The sequence below is a fragment of the Podarcis bocagei genome (assembly GCF_964188305.1).
Source record: "Podarcis bocagei genome assembly, chromosome: 16".
Classification (NCBI taxonomy): Eukaryota; Metazoa; Chordata; class Lepidosauria; order Squamata; family Lacertidae; genus Podarcis; species Podarcis bocagei.
The window spans coordinates 34,087,069-34,113,593 of NC_138142.1; the positions used below are offsets into that span (position 1 = coordinate 34,087,069).

General features: G+C 48.2%; 1 protein-coding gene across 4 annotated transcripts; it reads left to right on the top strand.

Annotated features, from left to right (window-relative positions):
- The first annotated feature begins 195 nt into the window (after positions 1-195).
- Positions 196-25,816, top strand: SCAMP3 (secretory carrier membrane protein 3). 4 transcript variants are annotated; one of them, XR_014002707.1, is made up of 10 exons: positions 196-345; positions 5,633-5,710; positions 7,001-7,135; positions 11,975-12,095; positions 13,886-14,014; positions 15,459-15,618; positions 17,055-17,156; positions 22,122-22,239; positions 23,451-24,057; positions 25,508-25,816. XR_014002707.1 is itself a non-coding variant. In XM_081173763.1 (10 exons), the coding sequence occupies exons 1-9, from the start codon at positions 289-291 to the stop codon at positions 23,595-23,597; spliced, it is 1,047 nt and encodes a 348-aa protein (XP_081029889.1). In that variant the 5' UTR covers positions 196-288; the 3' UTR covers positions 23,598-23,601; positions 25,508-25,816. The 4 variants fall into 4 exon arrangements, 3 of the variants coding, with proteins under 3 accessions (XP_081029889.1, XP_081029888.1, XP_081029890.1); XM_081173763.1 differs by having other exon boundaries at positions 23,451-23,601; XM_081173762.1 differs by having other exon boundaries at positions 23,451-25,816.
- Positions 25,817-26,525: the final 709 nt, after the last annotated feature.

Genomic DNA, 26,525 nt, shown 5'->3' on the forward strand with positions numbered 1-26,525 from the left:
CTTCTTCCGTATCCTATATGGGACTACAGCCCCCAGCATGTCCTGCGCCCAGTCCCCTCTAAACTCAAGCTCTGTAGAGAACTACATCTCCCATCATCCCCCGCGCGGGTGACATCTCCCTTTGGGCGTCACGGCTCCACTTCCCCCGTTTCCTCTCAGTCACGTGCGTAGGAATCCCCTCCCTCTCTGCGGGTGACGCGCAGAACCTCGGCAGCCAATGGGCGTAGAGCATCGCAGGCGAGGCGACGCAGTCGAACGCTCGGCGGAGGGAGGGCAGGACGGGCAGGCATGGCCCTGAACGGCGGGGGAAACCCCTTCGAGGGGGAGACGGGGAATCCCTTCCAGGTGCGTCTGGCGGGGGGGGGGGCGGCTTCTCCTCCCCTCCCCCGGGGTGGTGATGCCCATTCCGGGGTAAAAGGGGCTCTTTACCCGGATACGGACCGGGGACTCGGGGAGGGAGCAGGATTTCCTCTGGGGCGTTGAACTCGACCCCCTGCCCGTTGTCTTGAGGTGAGGGGGGGCGTCCTCGTAGCTTACCTGCCTCCAGTCCCTCCGAGGGGTGAGCAGAGGGGTTTTCACCTCCCACTACCCTCCCGTGGTAGGTCCGAAGTTGGGAGTAAGTCGGGCTTCTTGGCTCTCCGTTTTGGGTTTGCTTTTGCCCCTGGTACAGTGGTACCTCGGGTTACAGACGCTTCAGGTTACAGACTCTGCTAACCCAGAAATAGTAACTCGGGTTAAGAGCTTGGCTTCAGGATGAGAACAGAAATCGTGCAGCGGCGGCAGCAGGAGGCCCCATTAGCTAAAGTGGTCTTCAGGTTAAGAACAGTTTCAGGTTAAGAACGGACCTCCAGAACGAATACCCGAGGTACCACTGTACTGCGATTGTGGGGTGCTGGTCTCTCTCCCATCCCCAACCACTGTCTCCCCCCCCCCACTTATAACATACCAACTTGAATATAATATTGGAGGGGCAGGTAAGCCCCTCACCACATAATCGATCCCAAGACGCGGCACACGCATACTATTTGAATGGCAGTGCCCATCAACTTGGGGGGGGGGCGGGTGGCCTCGCCCCCTCAAATATTTTATTGGGGAGAGGCGTAAGGGACCTTGGGCCCCTAGGAGTTGGCTCCTAGGAACTAATGTCTGCTGCTTCCCCCATCCCGACCCTTCAGAAGCGACTCTTCCTTCTGGCGACTGTTGGTGGAGCAAGAGCGAGATGTCAGTCAATTGTTGTTGTCGTTTGCTGCTGCTTTGAATCTGGTGGTCAATGGATCCTTTGTAGCCGAGCCTGTAGGGCAGGCTTAATTTTTTTAAATTACCCTTTATTAGTGGAGTGAGGGCCTCTCTCCACTCCTGTCTCATCAGTTGGGGTAAGAAACACTTGATCTGGCTAGATTTGGCTTCCTTTGCTGTCCCCATCTCTGTTTAGTCAACCATACTATTCTAGAACGCTGCAGTGTTTGTGCCTGCCCTGCCTTAAAAATAAATTAAAAATCCTCAGGAATAACTGGAGGCTGCCTGTTACGAGCCCTAGAATAATTGAGGGGCTTTACACATACAGCTACTTCTTCAAATGGTATTTCCCGTGATGCCTTCGTTTATCTTCACCTCCTGAGAATTGCTGCATTCTGTCCTGTCTCTGGATTAAATAAACCTAGTTGCTCGCCCAGCCCAGATCTCTTTGGATAATTGGCCGCTTGGCTTCATTCTAATTGCCTCTTCCGCCTTTCAACTCCAAGGCTGTGAAACTCTTAAGGTTTGGCCTGGTCCACTGCGTCATTTATCTCTCCTAGAGATAACTAGGATCTGAGGTGGGGTAAACTATTGTCAACTCGATAAGGTTATTAACCTTGGGGTTTTATCGTATGAGACCCCAAGCACGTGGTTCCTTCAAAGTTGTAGGCCTGTTGTTGACTATCTTTTCAAGTGTGGTCGTTTTTTATTGTCAAATAGTGTCTTCTCCGGACTGGGAAATATTTCTGATACGTTGGTCATCTTGCACGTTGTCTTCCTGTCCCTTCTACTGCTCTTTGGGCCCAACCCAACTTTTGTAATCAAAATGGGTTGCCTAACCTCCATAGGCAATGAGTAACTGCCTGGGTCAATATTTATCCTTTGGTCAAAAGAGAGAGGTGTGAACAGTGCTTGGAGGTACAGGATCTCAGGCAGGGTCAAGCACACAGCAACGTTGCTCCCGCAACCTGGGGCGGGGTCCGACAGCCTTTTGTCGGGGTATCGGTCAGTCCTGATCCCCCAACAACTCACCCTCTGTCTCGCCCGAAGTACTCCTCCTGCGAGTTCTCAGGTCTCTCCTTCTCTCAGACCTCAGTCTCTGCAGCTCGGGAGACATTGGTGGGTTACTAGACCCAGAGCTTCAGCTTCCCCTGACCCAACTGGTAGTGGAGCAGATGTAAGTGATGGCCCAGCTGAAGGCAACGAGGTATTCCTTGAGCCAGGGCAGGCTCAGGCCCCTGACTCGGCCCAGCTGGTGCTTGTCGCAGGGGAACCTGTGCAGACTGGGACTCTTCAGGATCAGGCCCCAGACTTGGTTCAGCTGCCACCTGAGGCAAAGGACCCGGTGCAGACTGAGACTCCTCTGGTTCCAAGCCTGAGTCCCGGGCCATCACACTCTAGTCCTGCAATGCAAGGAACCACAGCTAAAGGATCCCTGCAAGATGGCCAGCCGAGCTCTGTTTGCAAAGCTCCAATGAAGGGGTGTCTGTTCCACTGGTTGGCCTCTGTGAAAATAGGATGTTGGACTTAGACGAGCCATTAGGCTCAATCTGGCGACACTGTTGACAGAGGCAGAGAGTTCAAGCATTCTCCACATCCTGCCCATCGCAGGAAGCCATGTGAGAGCTGAGCCGCCCTCTTCATACAAGCTCCAAAGGCAAGCTTCAAATCAAAACATGTAGCTTTAGAGCGCTCCATTTCAATGCTCCTTTCCCACAAGGTTTTTTCCCCCCCTGCAGTTACAATAACAGCAACTGGCCAGCATATAAGTGATTAAAACACAGGGCCTGCTTTGCGAAATCAGACCCTAAAGCCCATCTGCTTCAACATCCTGTTTCCAACAACAGCTGGCCGGAAGCTTCCAGAAAGCCGACAAGCAGAGTGGGGGGGGGGAGAGCACACCCTCCCTTCTCCACCCTCCCAGCACACAGAGTATTCGGAGGTAGACTTCCCCAGAGGATGGGGGCTCCATTCAGCTGCTATCACAGCGAACAGCAAAAAGATATTCGGACTGAAAGTGCTGGCGTATTTTGTTCCTAAAAGTTTTTGCAAACCACAAAAGAAACATACGAAGGCAGCGTACAAGGGAATCCTTAAAGCATCACAAACATTTAAGATTATGAAATTCAGAATGAATGAATCATATTAATTCTCGCTGGGTGAAGCAGAAATGTTTTCTGCAGAATTGCAGGTGCCTCTCTGCTTTCAACAGGAAAAAAACCTTCCAGAGAACTGGCAAGAAAAGCTTTGATTCATGTAGGCACTACTAGATGAATACGACTTAACTGTGCAGAGGTCAGGTGGTTTCTTGGGATGATCTCAAGCGATCAGGGGGTGATAGCCATGCCACACATTCAAAGCATTCCCCACCCCCTTCCTTTATGTGGAATTGGCAGGGCACAATATGCCTCCCGTTGACCACCTTTGCATCCAGCGGAGTTGTGTCACGAAGCATGAGATGATTAGACAAATTTGCAGAGGATAATTTTTCCAGTGGCTACTGGTCCCTAGGGCTGGGCGATGTCAGATACCGTCGTAGTTCTAACCATAAGCAGTGCTAACTAGCAATCCGGCGGCATAATAATAATAATACTACAGTGGTACCTCGGGTTACAGACGCTTCAGGTTACAGATGCTTTAGGTTACAGACTCCGCTAACCTAGAAATAGTACCTCGGGTTAAGAACTTTGCTTCAGGTTAAGAACAGAAATCGGGCTCCGGTGGCACGGCGGCAGCAGGAGGCCCCATTAGCTAAAGTGGTGCTTCAGGTTAAGAACAGTTTCAGGTTTGTTAGAATGATGTGGCTTTAGAAATCAAATGGAGTACAGCTGTAAAGATTAAGTTAAAAGAAAAGAAAGGTTGACAATTAGATAAAATTAAGGGTGAGCATTTGCTGAACTAAATATTTGAAATGGGAATGCAGAAAGGGGAGGCATGAGGAGGTCGGTGAAGTAAGTTTTAAGAAAATAAGGTTTTGAAATTATACTTGTTCTTTTTTTGTTTGTGTTTGTGTGTATTGTTTTGTTTGATATAATTTGTAAAACTTCAATAAATATCTTTTTTTTTTTAAAAAAAGAACAGTTTCAGGTTAAGAACAGACCTCCGGAACGAATTAAGTACCGGTACTTAACCCAAGGTACCACTGTAAACATCACGATGTATCACCAACCAAACATCGCTATTTGGGGATACACCATGATGTTGAAACAAGAAGCTGCATTGGCCCCGTGGGAGCTGAGACACTTTCACCCCACTGCCTCACGAGCAGGGACAAGACAGCTTGCTTGCGCTGCTCAGCTGGGAGGGGAACACTAAACTGCGAGCCCTGCATTTTGCACCTGGCTATTGGCCACCTGCGACCGAGTGAGGAGGCCTGGGTGCCAGGATGACGCCTGACATCCCCCCCATCTGGAGGTGCATAACATTCCCAGTTTGGGTTCCCCAGTAACTGCCGTTCAGAGGCCTGTTGTCTCAGATGCAGCAGCCAGACTGCTGGCTAGGAGCGGCTGCCGAGACCATATTACATTGGTCCTTAAAGACCTACATTGGATCCCAGTACGTTTCGGAGCACAATTCAGAGTGTTGGTGCTGACCTTTAAAGCCCTAAACGGCCTCGGTCCAGTATACCTGAAGGAGCGTCTCCACCCACATCGTCCAGCCTGGACACTGAGGTCCAGCGCCAAGGGCCTTCTGGCGGTTCCCTTCCTGCGAGAAGCGAAGTTACAGGGAACCAGACAGAGGGCCTTCTCGGTAGTGGCACCCGCCATGTGGAACGCCCTCCCATCAGATGTCAAGGCAACATATGAAGGCAGTCCTGTTTAGGGAAGCTTTTAATATTTGATGAATTATTGTATTTTAATATTTTGTTGGAAGCCACCCAGAGTGCCTGGGGAAACCCAGCCAGATGGGCGGGGTATAAATAAGTTATTACAGTGGACCCTCTGGATACGAACTTAATTCATCCCGGGGGGCCGTACTTATCCTGAAAAGTCTGTATCCGGAGGTGCTGCTTCTGCGCATGCTCGTGGCGCAATAGAGTGTTTCTGTGCATGTGTGTGTGCGGCGAAACCCGGAAGTATTTTCCGCGTTTGTAACTCGAAATTACGTTACCCGAAGGTACCGTAACCCAAGGTACCACTGTATTATTATTATTATTATTAATACTATGAGCTACTGAGAGCCATTTCCCAACTTTGGGTCTTCGGGTGTTGTTGGACTACAATTCCCATCATGGCACAGTGACCAGGGATTATGGGAATTGTAGTCCACCTATATCTGGGGATCCAAAGTCAGGGAAGGCTAGCCTGCCACATCAGAGACTGCCTCCGGAGGCGGCAGCCATCGCAACACCTACACCAGTTCTCAAATCTAAATGCAACTTCTTTTGTCTTCTCAGGACCCCGCCATCGTACAGCACAGGCCGACGTCGGATTACGCCACCTTGGATGTGTACAACCCTTTTGACAACACAGCGGTAGGAGGGCTATTCTTTTATTACACCAGTTTCGCTGTTGCTTCTTTTTACAGGGTGAGGGAAGGTCTCCGAGGCCCAGTTTGCAGCTAGGCTGAGATTGCACTCGGCGTATGGGGTGCTGAGGGGAAACTCTCCAGAACTGGTGTGCCTGTGAGAGAAATTGCGGTGTCTCGGGCGCAGGCCGGCAGGACAGCATGTAGGGAGCCCAAAATCATGTTAAACTGTGGAACTCCCTGCCACAGGAAACTGTGATGGCTGCCGTCTCGGATGGCTTTGAAAGAGGATGAGGCAGTTTTTAGCTAATTGCTAAAAACTGGAAAAAAGAAACTGGGCCATGGAACGGCAAGACAAACAGTTAGAGTATATTGAACTGGCTATTGAAGGAAATTAGAGATCACACTAGACAAGAGTTTCAAAAAGCATGGGGGAAATGCAGAGAATACTTCACAAAACAGTGCCCTAAAATACATACCTGGACTTGTTTCGATTAATGTCTGCAGGAGACTTTGTGGATATTTAAGTTATAATTAGAAAAATCTTAATTATTATTCATAAAGGAAACAGCTTATAAGAAGTAAATAAGGAGGCCAGGTACAGGATAAAGGAAGTCTTTTATTTGGTTGTTTGTATTGTTGTACGTTATGCTCACTGTATGTTATGTTCATGTTTAATAAGGGTGGATTTCTGTATTGGGGTGGGTGGGGTGTTTATGTTATTTATGTTGTAAATAAAATTTCCAATAAAAAATAATACCGTATTTTTTGCTCCATAAGACTCATTTTTCCCCTCCTAAAAAGTAAGGGGAAATGTGTGTGCGTCTTATGGAGCGAATGCAGGCTGCGCAGCTATCCCAGAAGCCAGAACAGCAAGAGGGATTGCTGCTTTCACTGCGCAGCGATCCCTCTTGCTGTTCTGGCTTCTGAGATTCAGAATATTTTTTTTCTTGTTTTCCTCCTCCAAAAACTAGGTGCGTCTTGTAGTCTGGTGCGTCTTATAGAGCGAAAAATATGGTAAATAAAAGAGGATGAGGCAAAGAGGTTGAGGGGAAGGCTGCCAGTACCCTAACTAGCCATGGCGGCTATTCTCTGCCTCAACAGTTGGACGCAGGAATGCTTTTGAATCCCAGTTGCTGGGAACCGCAGGCTGGGAGCGTGCTCTTGTGTTCGAATCCTGCTTGAGAGTTTTCCATTGGGGCATCTGGTTGGATGAACAGGATGCTGGACTAAGTGGGTCATTGGCCTGATCCAGCAATCAGGCGCATCTTATGTTTTTACGTTCTCCCCTCCGCAGCAGCTGCCCCCTCCGTATGCTGCCCCTCCCTCGGCTTCACCGGCCCCCCTTGCGGCACCGCCAGCTCCTGCCTCGCAGCCCGCCAAGAAGCCAAGCCCCACCGAGCCCAAGAATTATGGCTCCTATGGCACTCAGGTAAGGGGGAAGCGCCTGCGTTTAAACGCTCCTGGGTTCGAAACTACAAATCCAGGGTGGTCGCTTTTTATTTTACGTTCTTATTTCCGTTTCTTGAATCCTCCAAAACGGCTTCTGTTTTCTGCACGAGTTCAGACGAATCGGTTTGTTTCCTCGCTGCATGGCTTTTGTGACAGAAGTAACAAAAGAGGAATTTAAATACAGTGGTACCTTGGGTTACATATGCTTCAGGTTACAGACTCCGCTAACCCAGAAATAGTGCTTCAGGTTAAGAACTTTGCTTTAGGAGGAGAACAGAAACAGGACATAGTTGCTGTTGCATTCCTGGGCAGTGCAAATTTCAGCACCAGTCAGAACTTGTTATCACTTGGAGCTCTGCGCTTCTAACATCTACAATTTCCACTTTTGAAAAGGAGAAAAATCGGCGTTCTGCAAGGTAATCTAGATTCTGCGCCAAAAGGGAATCAGAAGCTGTGTGCGCACTATATAGTTAAAGCTCTGCTCCCAAAGAATGCTGGGAAATGTAGTTTTTTAAGGGTGTCAAGGATTGTCACTCCACGAGGGGGAGACTTCAGTTCCCAGGATCCTTTGGCAGGTGAGGAATGAACTTTAAATGTATGTACACAGCCCCAGAGTTAAATATTATGTTAGAATTGATTCTAAAGTTGGTAGGAATGGATATTAAGGACCCCCTCTCCCCATATGAACCGACATGGAGTCTGCGTTAGTCATCTGAGGCCATTATTTGTGTTCTTCCTCCATAAGAAGTCTGGGGGGGGGGGAACACACAAAAGGGCCTTTTCGGTGGTGGCTCCATGTTTGTGGAATGCTCTCCCCAGGGAGGTTTGCCTGGTGCCTTCATTATATATTTTTAAGTGTCAGGAAAAAGCATTCCTCTTCTCTCAGGCCTTTAAACAATCTATGGCCTTTAATAATAATAATAATAATAATAATAATAATAATAATAATAATAATAATAATAATAATAATAATAATAATATCTTTAATGTCATTGCCCCCTTCGGGGACAACGAAATTACTTGACTGCTCCATAAAAACACTAATTAAACAATACAATATAATACAGCAAGGGAGATTAGATGACTTTCAAAGTCCGGGCTTCCCATTCAGGGCCGAGATCGCTCTGGAGAAGAAGCTGTTCTTAAGACGACTCGTTCTTGTCTTCATCGTCCTGTATCTCCGTCCTGACGGCAAGAGCTCGAAGAGACAGTGACCAGGATGCGATGGATCTTTTACTATGTCCAGTGCCTTCCTATGGCACCTTGTGGCATAAATCTGCTCTAAGGTGGAGAGTGGGCAGCCAACAATGCTCTCTGCTGCCTTAACAACCCTGCACAACCCCATCCTGTCCTGGGTAGCACAGCTTCCGTACCACACACATAAGCCATAAGTGAGCACGCTCTCAATGGCACAGTGATAGAAGGCAAGCAGCAGTTTCTGCGGAAGATGGTTTTTCCTTAGTATTCTCAAAAAGTACAGTCTCTGCTGCGCCTTCTTCACAAGACCCCTTGTGTTGACACTCCAGGACAGATCCTCTTGTAATTCAATGCCCAAAAATCTGAACGTTGTTACCCTCTCCACACAGACCCCATCAATCAATAGTGGCTGGACGTTGCTCTTCTGTCTCCTGAAGTCCACCACAAGCTCCTTTGTCTTCCTTGTATTTATGAGCAAGTTGTTAGCTCTGCACCACTCTGTCAGCTGCTCCACCTCATCTCTATAATCCGTTTCACCCTCCCTTTCATGGATGAGCCCAATCACGGTTGTGTTATCTGCAAATTTAACAACCCTATTACTAGGGTGAGTAGCGACACAATCGTACGTGTAGAGAATATAAAGGAGCGGACTGAGTACGCATCCCTGTGGTGTTCCTGTGTTAGTCTTAAGCATACTAGAGGTATAAGGGCCCAACCGAACCCTCTGGGGGCGGTCTGACAAAAAGTCCAATATCCACTCACAAAGTGATAACGGAAGCCCCAGATCTTCCAGTTTAGACATCAGATGTTGTGGTAGAATGGTATTAAATGCCGAGCTGAAATCTAAAAAAAGCAGTCTGGCATAACCCCCCCCCCCCCGCTGCTCCAAATGTGCAAGGACGGCATGGAGGGCCGGGGGGGTATTTTTGTTTTGTTTTGTTACTATGTTATGTATTTTTGCGTTTTTATATGGTAAACTGCCCTGTGATCTTTGTTTATGTGTGTGTGTGTGTAATTAAATTTTCATATTTTTCCACCGTCGCATTCATATCAAATCATATCATCAAATACAGCTTTGCTCATACTGAGCATCGACTTCCCCCACTCCCTGGCTTTCTTAAGCAATCTCAATCACCTTAGCATTTCTATATCACCCTATTTACCTTCTTACTATACTTAAAAAAATAACTTTAGTATTTGTAAATCAGCTTCAAAAATTATCATTATAAAATATTTAAAATCAAACCTGCAAACGTTCTCAAATGTTTACAGTGTTCTTTCATATATTGTATCAATTTACTCCTGTCCTTTTCAAGCAGTTCGTCACGCTGGTTTCGGATTTTCCGAAATCCGAAAAGGGGGGAAATTGCCCTTGTGATCTTTGGACGAAGGGTGGTATAGAAAATAATAATAATAATAATAATAATAATAATAAGAAGAAGAAGAAGAAGAAGAAGAAGAAACGGTGGTGAAACCTGCACTCTTTGATTCCCCAGGAATGCTACTCATCTGCTCTTTTCAGCTTCTGAGTTTCTTTGGGTTTTTTTGCTTGTCTTCCTTCAAGCCAGTCTTCAGGACTAGCAACTTGTCATTGTGTGGGGTTTTTTTAAAAAAACAAATACCGTATTTTTCGCTCTATAGGACGCACTTTTTCCCCTTCAAAAATGAAGGGGAAATGTGTGTGCGTCCTATGGAGCGAAGACGCCAAAGCCCCGCGACCCTCTCCCGGCTGGAGAGGTGACGCGCGGCTATGGCAGGAGCCTTTCCGCTGCTCCCTGACCTGCTCTTTGGGGCTGGTGGTGAGCTTCCCCCGCCCCAAAGAGCAGGTCGAAAGGAACCTGAAGAGCGAGAGGGGTCAGTGCACACCGACCCCTCTCGCTCTCCACGCTTCCAAGGTAGCCGCCTGAACGGCACCTTGTTTTAGAGCGGGAAAACGAGGGGGAAAGTTCTCCCCCTCTCTGTGCAGCGCCTCCTGCCGCTTCACTGAAGGGGCGCTGGGCAGAGAGGGGGAGAATTTTTTTTTTCTTGTTCTCCCCCCTCTAAAACAAAGTGTGTCCTATTGTCCGGTGCGTCCTATGGTGCGAAAAATACGGTAAACTGGTATTCTTATAATGCTCCTTTCTGAGGCCATTGCCACTTTCTGTGATTACGTGATGTTGCGCCGGACAAGGCTTCCTTAACCGGAATGATGGTTCTCCGAAGCTTGGCTTCTTTTTTTTAACAAAGATCTATTTTGATTCACTGGCAAACTTCATTTACATCAAGGAGAAGGCTGCTTTTTACAGACTGTAAAGAAAAAAGGAAATGAACGAGCGGAGAAAAAGAAACCCAGTTGCTTTCGCTTCTCAGAAGACTCATCGAGTGGGAGTTAACCTCTGAGAGATATCAGACCTCTCTCCCTCTAACACTCCCAAACCACTTCCCTTAAAGAAACAGCGCACCGTTTCCATAGATGGGTCACAGTGCACCTGCTTCGGCCGATTAGAGACCTTCTGTTGTACCACAGGCAGAAATCGTTTGTTTGTTTGTTTTCAATGCAAAATCACAACAAAAATTACAAACATAAAATCCAAAAAACAAACAAAAACAAAGCAAAACAAACAGAAACCAAAAATGAAAAAAACACACCTACAAAGAAAACTATGCCATCATAATAATCTTCACGTATGTAGGCAGGAATAATTTTCTCATTTTCCCGTTGGAGCAATAGTTTTAATGCTCTTTTTTCAGGGCTGTTAAACAAGACTGCCTTTCTGTGCGTGGATGCTCTGCAGTTAGAGTGGGACCTTGGTTCTCAAACTTAATCTGTTCCAGAAGTCCGTTCCAAAACCAAAGCGTTCCAAAACCAAGGCACGCTTTCCCATAGAAAGTAATGCAAAACGGATTAATCCGTTCCAGACTTTTAAAAACAACCCGTAAAACAGCAATTTAACATGAATTTTACTGCCTAACAAGACCATTGATCCACAAAATGAATGCAATAATCAATGTACTGTACTATAAAATAAATAAAACAGTATTGTAGATGATAAAAAATTTTTTTAAAAAAATTCTTACCTACACTGATGTTAGTCGTTGTTTGGATGGGGGGCTTTTATCCATTTACGCAGTCACACAATCAGTCAATCGATCAGTAGCTGAACTGGGATTCACACAGTCACAAAAACAAATTAACTGAAAAAGCCTCAAAACAAAAAACGCAAAAACAAAAGCACCAAATATAAGCTCCAAATATCACCTTAAAACACTGCAGTCGGAAACGGAAGGCTTGAATTACAATGGGTGGACGCAAATTAGCAGTGCAACAGGAAGCACCGGGGGACTCAAAACAGAGCACATTCAGCTTCTGAAATAAAGTTCAAAAACCGGAACACCTACTTCCAGTTTTGCAGTGTTTGGGTTCCAAGGTGTTTGAGAACCAAGGCGTTTGAGAACCAAGGCACCACTGTATTGATACGCATTTTACGGTTTCCTTGTGAGCTGCTTTGAGCATATACATATGGAAAAGTGGCATAGAAATTTAAATGATAATAAAAAAATCAGTTGGATGAAAAATATACATGGGGAAGGACTGTCCCTCCTCTTTCTCTCCTGCTGATTTTTCCTCTTGCTTTCCCCCAAGGAGTCGACTGCGGCAGCCGCGGCGGAACTGTTGAAACGGCAAGAGGAGCTGAACCGCAAAGCTGAGGAACTGGACCGGCGGGAGCGGGAACTGCAGAACGCTGCACTGAGTGGCGGAGCAGGTATAGCCCACCCTGGCAGTAAGAAAAACCCTGACCTCACTCTGGGGGTGTAGTGATCTGGGGCCGTGGGGAGGCTGTGCCAAAGGCCACGACTGTTTCCTGCAGCAGGGTCTGTTGCCCAGTCAGCAAGAAAGGGGAGCTTTTTAGCCACACGCTCTGGTTGAAGCCCGTCAGAGTGAAAGGAGGGGAATCAGCCTCTGAGGATGGGCTCCTGGGCTCAGTCTGGAGAAAAAAGAGGAGGTTGTTTTGTAGGCTGCAAAGCGAAGTGTTTAGGAACACTGAAACCAAGAGAAAGACATGCGAGTTCTGTTACGTACAGTGGTACCTCTGGTTGCGAACGGGATCCATTCCAGAGGCCCGTTTGCAACATGAAAAGAACGCAACCTGCAGCGGCGCGTCTGCGCATGCACAGGTTGCGATGTGCCGCTTCTGCGCATGCGCATTACATCGTTTTGCATGCATGCGCGAGTGGCGAAACCCGGAAGTAACCTTTCCGGTACTTCCGGGTCGCCGTGGGACGTAACCTTAAAAAACGTAACATGAAGTAGACGTAACATGAGGTTTGACTTTACAATGGAAAAGTCTACTTTTTCGTGGGACCAAGACAGTCGATTGCACGCACATCGACGGAGCGACCAATCGTCTGAACGCTTGCCGACAACAAACGGCAATTGCCCGCCCAATTGCCGCAGCAGCCAATAGCCTGTGGAACATGTTGCAACAACAAATCACCCGTCAAAACGCTACTGAAGAAGAAGAAGAACAGTTTGGATTTGATATCCCGCTTTATCACTACCCAAAGGAGTCTCAAAGCGGCTAACATTCTCCTTTCCCTTCCTCCCCCACAACAAACACTCTGTGAGGTGAGTGGGGCTGAGAGACTTCAGGGAAGTGTGACTAGCCCAAGGTCACCCAGCAGCTGCATGTGGAGGAGCGGAGACGCGAACCCAGTTCACCAGATTACGAGACTACCGCTCTTAACCACTACACCACACTGGCTCTCACTGACAATCTCCAGCTTGCGGCAGCCACCAATCGCCTGTCCGACCACATCACTATCCATGTATAAGATGACCCCAATTTTTAAGCTTAGTTTTTGAAGGAAAAAAAACCCCTAGTCTTATAAATGGAAAAATACAGTAAGTTACTCTGAAAAAAAGATATTGGAGCACTCCAAATCATTTGCCCCCGTGTAGGTGCGCAGAAAATACAGTGGTACCTCGCAAGACGAATGCCTCGCAAGACAAAAAACTCGCTAGACGAAAGGTTTTTCCGTTTTCGATTTGCCTCGCAAGACGAATTTCCCTATGGGCTTGTTTCGCAAGACGAAAACGTCTCGCGACTTTGTTTCCTTTGTCTAAAAACAAAGACATGTTTTGTTTATAAAGTTAATTTATTTTCCCTTCAATTTTTGAACTGCTCTTTACAGTATGTGTGACTTTAAAGAGCAGTTAATAAACTGTTGTTGTACCAAATTTGGCTTTGTTTGGACTTTTTTTGACCATAGGAACGCATTAATTGATTTTCAATGCATTCCTATGGGATTTCGTGATTCGCAAGACGAAAAATTCGCTAGACGACAAAACTTGCGGAACGAATTAATTTCGTCTTGCGGGGCACCACTGTAGTAGATCTAATTGATCTGCATGGTGGAGATCTTCATGGATCATTGTGATGTATTATTAGAGTATTATTACATAATCTTAGAGGGGGCTTGGCTGTGATTATCGTGAAAGGACCCTGAATTTGCCACTTGCCTCATTCTTGTTTTTCTGCTTTTGGATTTGCAGCCCATCAGAACAACTGGCCTCCGTTGCCTTCCTTCTGTCCGGTGAAGCCGTGTTTCTATCAGGATATCCCTGTGGAGATTCCCGTGGAATCACAGAAAACGGTCACGACCATGTACTACCTCTGGATGGGTAAGTCCTTGAAGCACAGCACAGCGGCAGAGGAGTCCATGTCTTCCAGGCAGAAGGTTGAGTCCCCAGCAGCCCTAGGGGGAATTTAGAGCAGAAGGTCTTTATCCTTCTGAATCAAGTCAAAGGCCCATCATTGTTCAGCGTCCTCTTTCTCACAAGGGGACTTGAGGGCAACAACAACTGTAAATCTCAAAACACTATATACCACTGAGACAGAGTTGATCATAAGGAAATAATAATAATAATAATAATAATAATAATAATAATAATAATAATAATAATAATAATAATAATAATAATAATAATAATAATAATTTATTATTTGTACCCCGCCCATCTGGCTGGGCTTCCCCAGCCACTCTGGGCGGCTTCCAACAAAGATCAAGAATACATTAAAATGTCACACATTAAAAACTTCCCTGAACAGGGCTGCCTTCAGATGTCTTCTAAATGTCAGGTAGTTGTTTTTCTCTTTGACATCTGGTGGGAGGGCGTTCCACAGGGCGGGCGCCACTACCGAGAAGGCCCTCCACCTGGTTCCCTGTAACTTCGCTTCTCGCAGCAAGGGAACCGCCAGAAGGCCCTCGGCGCTGGACCTCAGCGCCCGGGCAGGATACAGGTCTGAAGTAGAGGATATAAAGTGCAACACAAAGATTTGAAAATTAAAAACCGGTTGAAGGAATGGAGGGAAGTCACGAGCTCAGTAGAGCAAAGAATTTATTTGTTTTGTTATTGGTATGCTGAAATATTGTGTTGAAAAAGAAATTAATGAAAATCATATTAAAAACAGACATCTCTCCCCACTTGAGGTTCGTGGCAACTGGTCATTCAGAGGAATGCTGCCTCTGACAGCGCAGGGAGAACGTAGATAAACTAGCCTAAGGCCACTGTGTTGATGGGGATCCTCCTCACATGCTTTAGTTAATTTGCAGGTTCAAAACAGGAAACAAACAACCACCTGAAGAAGTGTTCTGTGTGCCCTGCAAGCTTACACTCATGGCATAAGTACAAATTAACTAGGAAACACAAGCCATATCATTTTGTGTGTGTGTGCTTTTAAACGCTTTTAGGTGTTTTCACTGAATAGGGGGTACTGATTTGTTTTTTTTTTTAATATTTATATTGATTGTGGGGTGTTTTGGTTTTTTTAGTTGTATCTTTTCAAATTTCTCCTCTGTGCTGCCTTGGGTTCTGCACTGTGGGAGTAAACGAACCCAAGCCACAAATAAATAAACGAGCAACCTTTGATTGCACAGCTGAATTAAAAAGAATGGTTAGCCTTAACTCTGTACAGGGCAGAGAGAGGGGTCACAGCTGCATCCCGACGGAGGGCTTTAGCTTTCGCCCCCCACCCTGTGACTGCAGTTTGTGGGGGCCGCCTTTGCCCCTCTCTCTCCGCTTCCTCGAGATCAGCTAACCCATGTCGCCTTTCTCGTCCCCACAGCCGGCATTGTGACCCTCTTCTTCAACTTCCTGGCTTCCCTGGCCTTTTTCTGCGTGGATTCTGGGGGCGGCTCAGGCTTTGGCCTCTCAATCCTCTGGGCCTTGATTTTCACGCCCTGCTCCTTCCTCTGCTGGTATCGGCCCATGTACAAGGCCTTCAGGTACGGCGGGAAAATGGGCGTGCGGCTGCGAGGCCCGATGCTGCCATGGAGAGGGGCAACTTGACGGCAGGCAAATTGGGCAGGGATATTTGGGGAGTTGGTTTCTGCCGCCTAAGGAATGAGGGAACCTTTGGCCCCACCTGAATGTTAACTGGGCTCACAACTCCCTTCAGTCCCAGCCAGCCTAGTCAGGGGAACGCCACATTTTGAAGGGCAAAAACGAGGATGCTACGGCGACTCTCATTTTTAAATAGCTCTACTATGTGTAGAAGGGACGCGGGTGGCGCTGTGGGTTAAACCACAGAGCCTAGGACTTGCCGATCAGAACGTTGGTGGTTCGAATCCCCGCGACGGAGTGAGCTCCCGTTGTTCGGTCCCTGCTCCTGCCAACCTAGCAGTTTGAAAGCATGTCAAAGTGCAAGTAGATAAATAGGTACCGCTCTGGTGGGAAGGTAAATGGCGTTTCCGTGCGCTGGTCTGGTTTGGCAGAAGTGGCTTAGTCATGCTGGCCACATGACCCCGAAGCTGTACGCCGGCTCCCTTGGCCAATAAAGCGAGATGAGCACCGCAACCCCAGAGTCGGTCACGACTGGACCTAATAGGTCAGGGGTCCCTTTAGCTTTACCTTTACTACATGTAGGCTATAGAAGCTGTGATCTGTTGCTGAGGGGAGGCAGGAGAAAAGAAGAAAGCAAGTCTTCAACCACCTGTTATGTCTATGTCTCATCCAGAAGTTATAGCCAGAGACAATTTGGCAAATATTTTAAAAATCCACCCAGACAGAATTTTTACCCCTGTAAAAGAGGATGTGTCCTGGAAAAAGGGGACACTGTTGGGATACTGCCAGGGAGACAAAGTCCATCATGGCCCCAAGCCGTCTGCCGGACGATCCATCGATCTCCCGTAGGCACGCAGTATCAGCAATTAGCGACATGAGTTTCTAGAAAATATCTTGCCACATTCCAGAGCTCATGCACACTCTATCAGCAGATAATGCACAGCAAAAGTCGCACTCAGGAGAGCACTATTTACAAGTTTTATTCAGCGTTGATCAGAACAAAGAAAGACATGACTGCCTGCTTCAGTGTCTCCAGACACAGAGAGAAATGAAAGCAATAGAAACATAAACATCCTGTGAACAGGAAATACGCAGACTCTGACTCACAAATCCTGCTCCCTTTTAAGGTGGAACGGAAATATCCTCACAGACACATGGTAACCCTGATCAGCAACACTTGAAGGGTCAACAATTCCCCATTCTTGTGGACAAAGTTTTATATGGATATTTTTTACTGTCTGGTTTTATGTATGACTAATGTGAACCACTCTGACATTTATTTATTTCAATGGAACAGCAGTATCTAAATATTCTTATAAATAGACACAGCCCAGTTACAGCAATAGGGTCCTAACTCTTCCCTTCTCTCCTCTTTCAGGAGTGACAGCTCTTTCAACTTCTTTGTCTTCTTCTTCATTTTCTTTGCGCAAGATGTGGTGTACGTTCTCCAGGCCATTGGCATCCCAGGCTGGGGGTTCAGGTAAGGGCGCCCTGTTCTTCGCTGTCTCTGTGGCCTGCAGTCTTGTGACTTTAATTTATTACCTGCCCATCGCCCTGAGGTCCCAGGGCAACCTAAAACAATTGAAACACTTATGCTGAAAACAGTTTAAATCAACTGGTGATCACAGAAATAAGGCGGATCCTAGAAATATATGTCTCGGGCGTCAAAAGTGTTGGGATTTTATATCTCACCAGCTGCAAAGAGCAGCTAGATTGTTGACATGTGATGTCTCTGAGCGTGAGACAGGAAGTCTCTGCCAGTTCTCTTGTAATCGGAGAGTTACTTTCGCTTCTGAGTCGGAAGTGTGAGTCGAGTCGGAGACTCTTGTGTTTGCTGCTCAGGAGAGCAGTTATGCTTGTAAGAGCTGCTTATACAGTCTTAATAAAGTCGTGAGTAGACTACGGACTGTCTCTTCTGTGATGGGATGCCAGAAGATTAGTGTGCTCCTCTCAGGAGGGAGGGGTCGCTTATTACCGATCTCTCTGGACTGAGGGAGGATTTCAGCCAGAGAGTGACCACCGGAGAGAAGCCCCGGTGTCTTGGGAAGTTGGCACCCTTCCCGGGGGCGTTTTTCCAACAAAAAGTCAAGGGATATAAAGGAGGCACACCTTCAGCACTCGTGGAAAGCTGTATAATGAAGGTACAGTGGTGCCTCGCAAGACGAAAAGAATCCGTTCTGTGATTCTCTTCGTCTAGCGGTTTTTTCGTCTTGCGAAGCAAGCCCATTGATGGATTAGCGGATTAGCGCTATTAGCGGCTTTTAGCGGCTTATCTGCTGATCGGATCAGCTGATAAGCGGCTTAGCGGCTTAGAAAAGGGGGGGGAGGAAAAAAACCAGCAGGAACTCGCAAGACATTGTCGTCTTGCGAAGCAAGCCCATAGGAAATTCGTTTTGCGAATCACCTCCAAAATGGAAAACTCTTTCGTCTAGCGAGTTTTCCGTCTTGCAAGGCATTCGTCTTGCGGGGCACCACTGTACTGGGTTGCATCTCTGTGGGGAAGGAACTTCACAGCTTAAGGGAAGGGCCACAGGTTCGCCCACAGCCTTCTCTTTTCAAAAAAAATCTATTTTATTAAAGGTTTTCAACTGAATATACCATGAAATTCAAACTAAGCGAAAAAGAATAAGAGAAAACAATATATCAAACAGGAAAAAAACACCAAAGAGGAAAAGAAATGTACATTAATAATAATCCTCATATGATCCTCAGGCAGTTGTAACTTGGTTGTCGAACTTAATCCGTTCCAGCAGTCCGTTTGACTCCTGAAATGTTTCAAAAACCAAGGCGCGGCTTCCAAGTGGCTACAGGAGCTTGCTGCACTCAATCGGAAGCCACGCCAGACATTCAGCTTCCGAAAAACATTCGCAAACTGGAACACTCGCTTCTGGGCGGGTTTGCGGCGTTTGGGAGCCAAAACGTCCCAGTACCAAGGCGTTTGACAACCAAAGTACAGCTGTATAACACAAAATTATAAATATATCTGTGTGGCCCTCGGTTACCATTTTATCTTAATCTTCACACATACAGAGAGCTGAATTCTCCCATCTGGGAGAGCTTCCCTTTCCTCAGCCTCCCACCCTGAGAAAACCCTCTCTGACCGGCCTCTCATACAGGCCCCTTCCCCGTCTTTCTGTCAGCTCAGAAGGGCGCCTTCTCAAAGCCTGGTTGAGCCGGCTTCGGGAAGGAGGCACGAGGGCCCTGACAGGGTCCTGCCTCCTTCCCAAAACCGGACAAACATTTTCCAGGCTTTGGGAAGGAGTTACGGCATGGGTAGGCAAACTAAGGCCCGGGGGCCAGATCTGGCCCTTTCGCCTTCTAAATCCGGCCCGCGGACGGTCCGGAAATCAGTGTGTTTTTACATGAGTAGAATGTGTGCTTCTATTTAAAATGCATCTCTAGGTTATTTGTGGGGCATAGCAATTTGTTCATTCCCCCCCCCCCAAAAAAAATATAGTCCGGCCCCCCACAAGGTCTGAAGGACAGTGGACCGGCCCCCTGCTGAAAATGTTTGCTGACCCCTGATCTAAAGCAGTGTTTTTCAACCACTGTTCCGCGGCACACTAGTGTGCCACGAGATGTTGCCTGGTGTGCCGTGGGAAAAATTGAAAAATTCAAAAGATTTTTTTTTTTTAAAAAAAAAGTCAAATTTTTGCCCAGTAGGCGGGCGCCGGACTGTGTCCACCCTATTTTCCATCCGTCCTGGGTGGGGATCAGATCGGATGGGATCGGATGAGAGCGGACAGGCAGTCCGCTGTCATCCAATTCCCCATAGAGAGCAGCGGGGCTCTGACATCTCCCTCTCCGCACACTGTGGTGGTGTGCCTCGTGATTTTTTTCATGAAACAAGTGTGCCTTTGCCCAAAAAGGTTGAAAAACACTGATCTAAAGCATAGGTAGGCAAACTAAGGCCTGGGGGCCGGATCCGGCCCAATCGCCTTCTAAATCCAGCCCGTGGATGGTCCGGGAATCAGTGTGTTTTTACATGAGTAGAATGTGCCCTTTTATTTAAAATGCATCTCTGGGATATTTGTGGAGCATAGGAATTTGTTCATTCCCCCAAAAATATAGTCCGGCCGCCCCACAAGGTCTGAGGGACAGTGGACGGACCCCCTGCTGAAAAAGTTGGCTGACCCCTGAATTACGGGGGCTCTAGGACTCTGCTAGAGCTCCGCGACTCCTTCCCAAAGCCCCGCTTTAAGCCGGTGCCACGAGGGCTGTGGGGAGGGCGTCAAATGTTGGCCTCACGCAGGGCGGCCATATTATCATGGTCCGCCCCTGCTGCCACAGAGAAGGCCCTCTTCTGGGCCGCCACCACCACCCAAGCTTCTGAGGGCAGTGGAAGAGCCAAGAGGGTCCCTTCTGCTGATCTTAACACCCAAGGGGGTCTGTAGGGAAGGAGGCGGCTTTTCAGGCAGGGCGGGTTTTTTTAAGCCAGAACTTGCCGGAACTCTGTTCCAGCCATTGGACGCCATTGGCATTCTAAGGGGACGAGGGAAGGTGTTCACGGTCAGTTCCGGCACCTCTTCTTCTAGAAAAAATAGCACTGCTTTCGGGTATTTGGGAAGCCCAAGCTTTGCATCAGAATGAAATGTGGGTGGGGGGACCCTGATGGATTTGGGGAACAGCAGCCCAGCAGCAAGGGCTGAGGAAAACTCTAGGCACCATAATTCTGACTGGGGAGCGAACACAAAATTGGGTGAGGCAGGAAATGGGGTTGCTCAATCAATCAAATGTATAATTACAGTCAACTGATCATGGAAGAAGTGCAGACGTTTAAAAAATGGGGGGGGGGGGGAAATACCACAGCCTTCAAAGAGCGAAGGTGACAAATTAGGAGCTAACTGTCTCAGTGGGTGTAAAATAAGTTACACCCCTCTGATCTATTGCCACCTGTTTCATAATAGATAATAGATTAGAGCAGTGTTTCCCAACCTTTTTTGGGCAAAGGCACACTTGTTTGATGAAAAAAATCTCGAGGCACACCACCATTACAGCCCCGTGACGTCAGCGCGCAGCGTCACGCCGGGAGGGACGCACGGAAGTGTAAGTTTCAATTTTTTCCCCTCCCCCTTGCCGGGGAACCTCCAAGCTTTGGGGGTGGGGGGGGGAGGAGGCAGCAAAGCGAGGCAGGAAGGAGAGCGCGGCTTGGCTGGGTGAGCTTTGGCAGGGGCAGGGAATGAGAGCCGCGAGGCGGGCGCTGCGGACGGAGGCGCTGCCCGCCGAGCTCGCAGGCAGCCAGGCAGGCAGACGACGAGAGCCCCGCGCTGGGCGGCCTCTCCTCGCCGCCCCGCCTCTCGCCGCCCGACTCGCCCGCCTCCCTCCAGGCAACATCTCGCGGCACACCAGGCAACATCTCGCGGCACACTAGTGTGCCGCGGAAAAGTGGTTGGGAAACACTGGATTAGAGCCTCACAAGGAAGGAGTTCAATAGTGTCTTTAGGGATGGACCAGGAAACTGGCTCCTAAGGGAATAAATTTAGCGTTCTCTAACCCTTTCATAATGTGTACAATAGGGAAAACACGTGAGGGACTGTTTCAAGCTCTTAGGTGTTTGGAAAGGCAGCACTGATCTTTGAAGGGAAGTTTAGCAAATCTGCCGTCTGGGGCTTTGCGGGGAAAGTGTTAAAAATGTGCCGAGCAAGCCGAATTCGTGGAACGGAAGCAGTCCATGCTTTCCTGGGGCGGTTTTTATTTATTTGGACATTTCATATACAGTGGTACCTCGGGTTAAGAACTTAATTCATTCCGGAGGTCCATTCTTAACCTGAAACTGTTCTTAACCTGAAGCACCACTTTAGCTAATGGGGCCTCCTGCTGCCGCCGGAGCACGATTTCTGTTCTCATCCTGAAGCCAAGTTCTTAACCCGAGGTAATATTTCTGGGTTAGCGGAGTCTGTGACCTGAAGTGTCTGTAACCTGGAGCGTCTCTAACCCGAGGTACCACTGTACTGCTTAATTGCAGAGTACTCTTAAGCAATGTACAAGGAACGCAATACAACAAAAGCAAAAATTGGTCCAAACTGTAAAACTGGAATTCAGTTAAAATGCCTGCTGGATTATTTAAAAAAAAATAGCAAAAAAAGATTGATTGATTGATTGATTGATTGATTGATTGCATACCACCTCTATCTTCCAAGGATCTCAATGTAGTATATGTGGTGGTCCTCCTCTTCCCTGTTTCATCCTCACAATGACCCTGTGAGGTAAGGTTAGGCTAAGAGATGGTGACCGGCCCCCTTCTTTAAACTCTTATTCATTGTTTTTAAAATGGTTTGCAAGTTGCTTTGTGCGGGGGGGGGGGGGATATAAATAATAATTACGTTTTGTGGCTGTTTTAGAGGAGATTTTCTTTATGCCTAAAATTGCTGGGTTGCACACAGTTATCAATTGCCGCCCCCTTGCTCATGGGCACTGATCCTTCTTTCCCCCCTCTCAACTGCAGTGGTTGGATCGTCAGCCTCACAGCGCTGAAGCTGAACACTGGGGTGGCCATTCTCATGATGCTGGTGGCCACACTCTTCACGGTCGTCGCCGGACTCGGCATCATCATGCTGAAGCGGGTGAGTATGGCAGCTTCAGGTTGCTGAGCTCCCAGTCTGTTTCTCCTTCCTTCCTTCCTTCCGTCCTTCCTTGAATGAATTTATTATTTCAGTCACAGACCAGTTCCAGCCCACATACAATATCAAGCAAGTCATAAAACATGATAGGGGTACATTTGAATTCGCAATTAGGTATAACACGGACAATACAGATATAGCAACAGTTAAAAAATATATAAATTAAAACTTAATCATTAACATATAACCTAAAATTATCATTTAAAACCTTAATCATTATGGTAGCACAGCTTGTTCCCTTAGTTCCTTCCTTCCTTCCTTCCTTCCTTCCTTCCTTCCTTCCTTCCTTCCTTCCTTCCTTCCGTGGCAACTGGCCATAGATTTCTTGTGGTTTTGTGGCCACATTTGCACCACATTACAGGACACCAATACCTCAAGGACCGCTTCGTTCCCTATGAACCTACCTGGACCCTGAGATTATCTTCTGAGTCCCTTCTTTGTGTGCCTCCTCTATGAGATCTTCTGAGGGTGGCAACACGAGAACGGGGCCTTCTCTGCAGTGGCTCCCCGCCTGTGGAATGCTCTCCCCAGAGAAGTTCGCCTTCATTACACACTTTTTAGGCGCCAGGCAAAAACGTTCCTTTTTAACCAGGCCTTTGGTTGATCTGATTTACATCCTATGCCCTTTTAAAATGGGTTTCTTTGTGGGGAGGGGCCTATTGGGTTGTTGTTTTTTTAATTATGTATTTTGTGGTTTTATATGTTGATTTTTTCTGTGAACCGCTCTGAGACCCCCGGGTATAGGGCTGTATATAAATTCAATAAATAGTTCTCACCTGAGGATCTTAGCACCTGTGCAGGTAGAATGGTAGAGTTGGAAAGGGACCCTGAGGGACATCTAGTCCAACCCCCTGCAATGTGGAAATCCTGTCCGCAGCCATCTGTGGGTGGGCTCGACCCACCAACTTTCTTGTTGTGTGGAGGGAGTTAATGTCCATCACCTGGCCGACACCATCCAGGGCAGGCACAGGCAAACTCCAGCCCTCCAGATGTTTGGGACTACAATTCCCATCATCCCTGACCACTGGTAGGGATGATGGGAATTGTAGTCCCAAGCACCTGGAGGGCCGGAGTTTTGCCTATGCCTGACCTAGGGCTGGCACAGCCAGCACTTTGAACAACCAGCACGATCTCTGGTCTATCTCTCCCCACAGATCCACTCTCTCTACCGCCGCACGGGCGCCAGCTTCCAGAAAGCCCAGGAGGAGTTTGCCGCCGGCGTCTTCTCCAACCAAGCAGTGCGCACGGCGGCCGCCAACGCAGCGACCGGGGCGGCGAGCAACGCTTTCCGGCCTTCGTAAAGGCGTGCGTGTGTGTGTGTGCGCGCGCGCATGTGTTAGAAATCTGCCGCTGCTCTTCCTCTTCCGGCCCCCTTCCCAACCGGGGTGGGGGCAGCTTCGACCGACAAGCCGAGTTGCACATTCTCTCTCCTTCTCTCCCTTGTCGGAAGTCCTTCCCGTGTGTGCTGATTTTAGAAGGCTGTGCTCTCCCTACCCGCCCGCCCCTGTCCTTTCACTGCTCCCCCCCCCCCCAATCGCACCACCACCCAGCATGGAATCGGCAACTGCGCCTCATCTCCTGCAACCGCAACCGTTCTGCGAGAAGTTTTGAACCTCTTCGCCTCGGCGCCGGAGATTGCAGCAGGGGACCTCTCTGCCTTTTCTCCCAAGGCTGCGTGGAGGATGAAGGCCTTGCTAGGAGCGACTCTTCAACTGCTGAAGCCTCTTCACGTGCCCCCACCCCTCCTTCAGCTTAGCCCAGGTGGGGTGAGGCGAGGGCACTTCCCCAAGTTCCCCAAATTTCTTCCTTTGAGCTGCAACCATGGGCTGCCGGATTCTCGCATCTCCCACAATTCTCTCTGCCTCCCTTGCTTCCTGATTGGTTGGCCCCCTTGAATGGCAAGGGGCTCTGATGCCTCGAACGTCTTCCCTGCTGGTGGAAAACAGAGCAGGGAGAACTACACTGGCAGTATAAGGTGTCCTCCTCCTCCTGTTTGGTGCAGAGGGGTGCTTCCTGAACCCGTGTGTGTGTGTGTGTGTGTGTGTGTGTGTGTGTGTGTCTGTGGCCCCCTCTGCACTATGCATTTAAAGCAAGATCACACCGCTTTATAAACAGTCATGGCTTCCCTCCCAAAGGATCCTGGGAAACTAGTCTGTCAACGGCGCCAAGCCCTGTTAGCAGGCCTTCTTTCCCCTCACACAGTTATTAGAGGGGTTTAGCGATCGGTCCCTCTTCCCAGGGAACTCTGGGAATTGTAGTCCTCTCATGTGTCATAGCAGCTCCTGGTACGCTTAACAAACTACGGCTCCCAGGATTCCTTGGGGGAAGCCAAACTAGCTGCTTAAAGCGGTATGGCACAAATGTAAAATGTATATAGTGCAGATTGGGGGCCTGTGATTGTGGGTCCGTCTGTGGGAGAAGAGGCGCTTGGCTCTTTCTGCGGTGCCCTCTTTATTAGCTAACTGCTGCGCTCCGAGCGGCCATTGCTGCTGCTGCTGCTGGGCTCCCTTTCTAGGCTCTCTCCTCCACCAAGTTTATAAGGCTTTTTCTTGCCGGTGCTGGCCACTGGAGGGTGGTGTTGGCCTATGCAGTCATCTGTTTTATTTTAGTAAATAGAACAGTCCTGGGTTATTTCCCCCCCACCCTTGTCGTTGTTGAGCTGAACTCTTGTTGGTGATGCCACATAATTTCATCTCCATGACTTCTGTTTTTCCCACATGGCCTGTAGGTGGGGAGCTCTGTGCCCCAAATCTGTGTACCCCAACTCTCCCTTTTCATCCATTACAGCCCTGCCTGATCTTTCATGTTGTGTGTCTTCATTTTTTAAAGTGGGGGTGGGGGGCTGATATAAATAGGTATCTGTTTTGGGTTTGGCACCCTTTTAGAGGTTCCCCAGCACTCCCCGTTCCTTCTCTGCCTCCAGATCTGAGGGGGGAGCCTGCACCCCACTATCCGAAATCCGCTTAAAATGGTCTATTCCTTCTTTTCGTCCCCATCTGCGCTCGCCTTATTCTCCTGAACCATGGCTTAAGGAAAGGAAACAGGTGAGGGTTGGGGGTCTGAGGCCCAGCCAGGTCCCCTTCCTCTCCCTGTGCCTCGAAGGCCTGCTTTTGTGGCCTGGGATGCTCTGAATAGCAAAGGGCACCTGTCGATTCTTCTCCCCCTGATCTCGGTTTCACACCTGTGCTCTTTCTGTCTCTCTTTCTCTCAGCTCCTGCCGGTTCCAGGTCTCAGCCCAGAGGCTTTAGATCCTCTCTTCCGTGGCTCATTCCGTTTGTTTGACCCCTGAAGGCAGACCGCCCTTCTCCTTTTCCCTGCGTCTGAAATTACCGGGTCTGTGCCGCGTAGCCAATGTTTCCCTGACTCACTCGATGCCCTTCCTCTCCCCCCATGTTGGACTTTCTTGTCCGTGCGTGCGTGGTTCTTCCTCCACCCTGACTTTTTTATTATTTATTTTGCTGTGCCAAATGCAAGATGACTTAACGGAACTTTATTTAAGGAATAAACTACATTTTAACTCGCTGGTCTCCTGGACTGATGTATAAGGGGCTTCAGGGGACGGGGGACCATATTGCTTTAGCTTTCCTGATTGTAACGCCAGCGCTTCTGTCCCGCCACCCTAACAACAACAACAACAATTTTATTATTTATACCCCACCCATCTGCCTGGGTTTTCCCAGCTGGGTGGCTTACCGTACAGCAAGTTGTTTCTCTGCAGAAACCCAAGAAGCCATTTTTATCTGTTCTCTTAAGCATCCTTTGTTTGTTTGCTAAGACACCAAATGCACATTCAGCAAGTTTTCAGTTTCAACAGCTTGAGTTCATCTGACGAACAATCTTCTGAGTATGTGAGCCCACCTAGAGGTCTGCATTGATCGTTGCAGTACAGTGGTACCTCAGGTTAAGAACTTAATTCGTTCTGGAGGTCCGTTCTTAACCTGAAACTGTTCTTAACCTGAAGCACCACTTTAGCTAATGGGGGCCTCCCACTGCTGCTGCAGCTTCAAGGTTTCTATTCCATAGCTGTCACCCTTCCCTTGTTTTGCGGGAAACTCCCTTATTCCAGCGCTGTTTCCCGCTGCTTCCTGCTGCTATCCTGGATTGTTAGATATCCTGTAGACTGTCCCCAGGACAGGTGAGGCTGCTGATCCCTTATTTTTTAGGCTGCTGATCCCTTATTTTCAAATCTGAAAGTTGACAGCTATGTTCTGTTCTCATCCTGAAGCAAA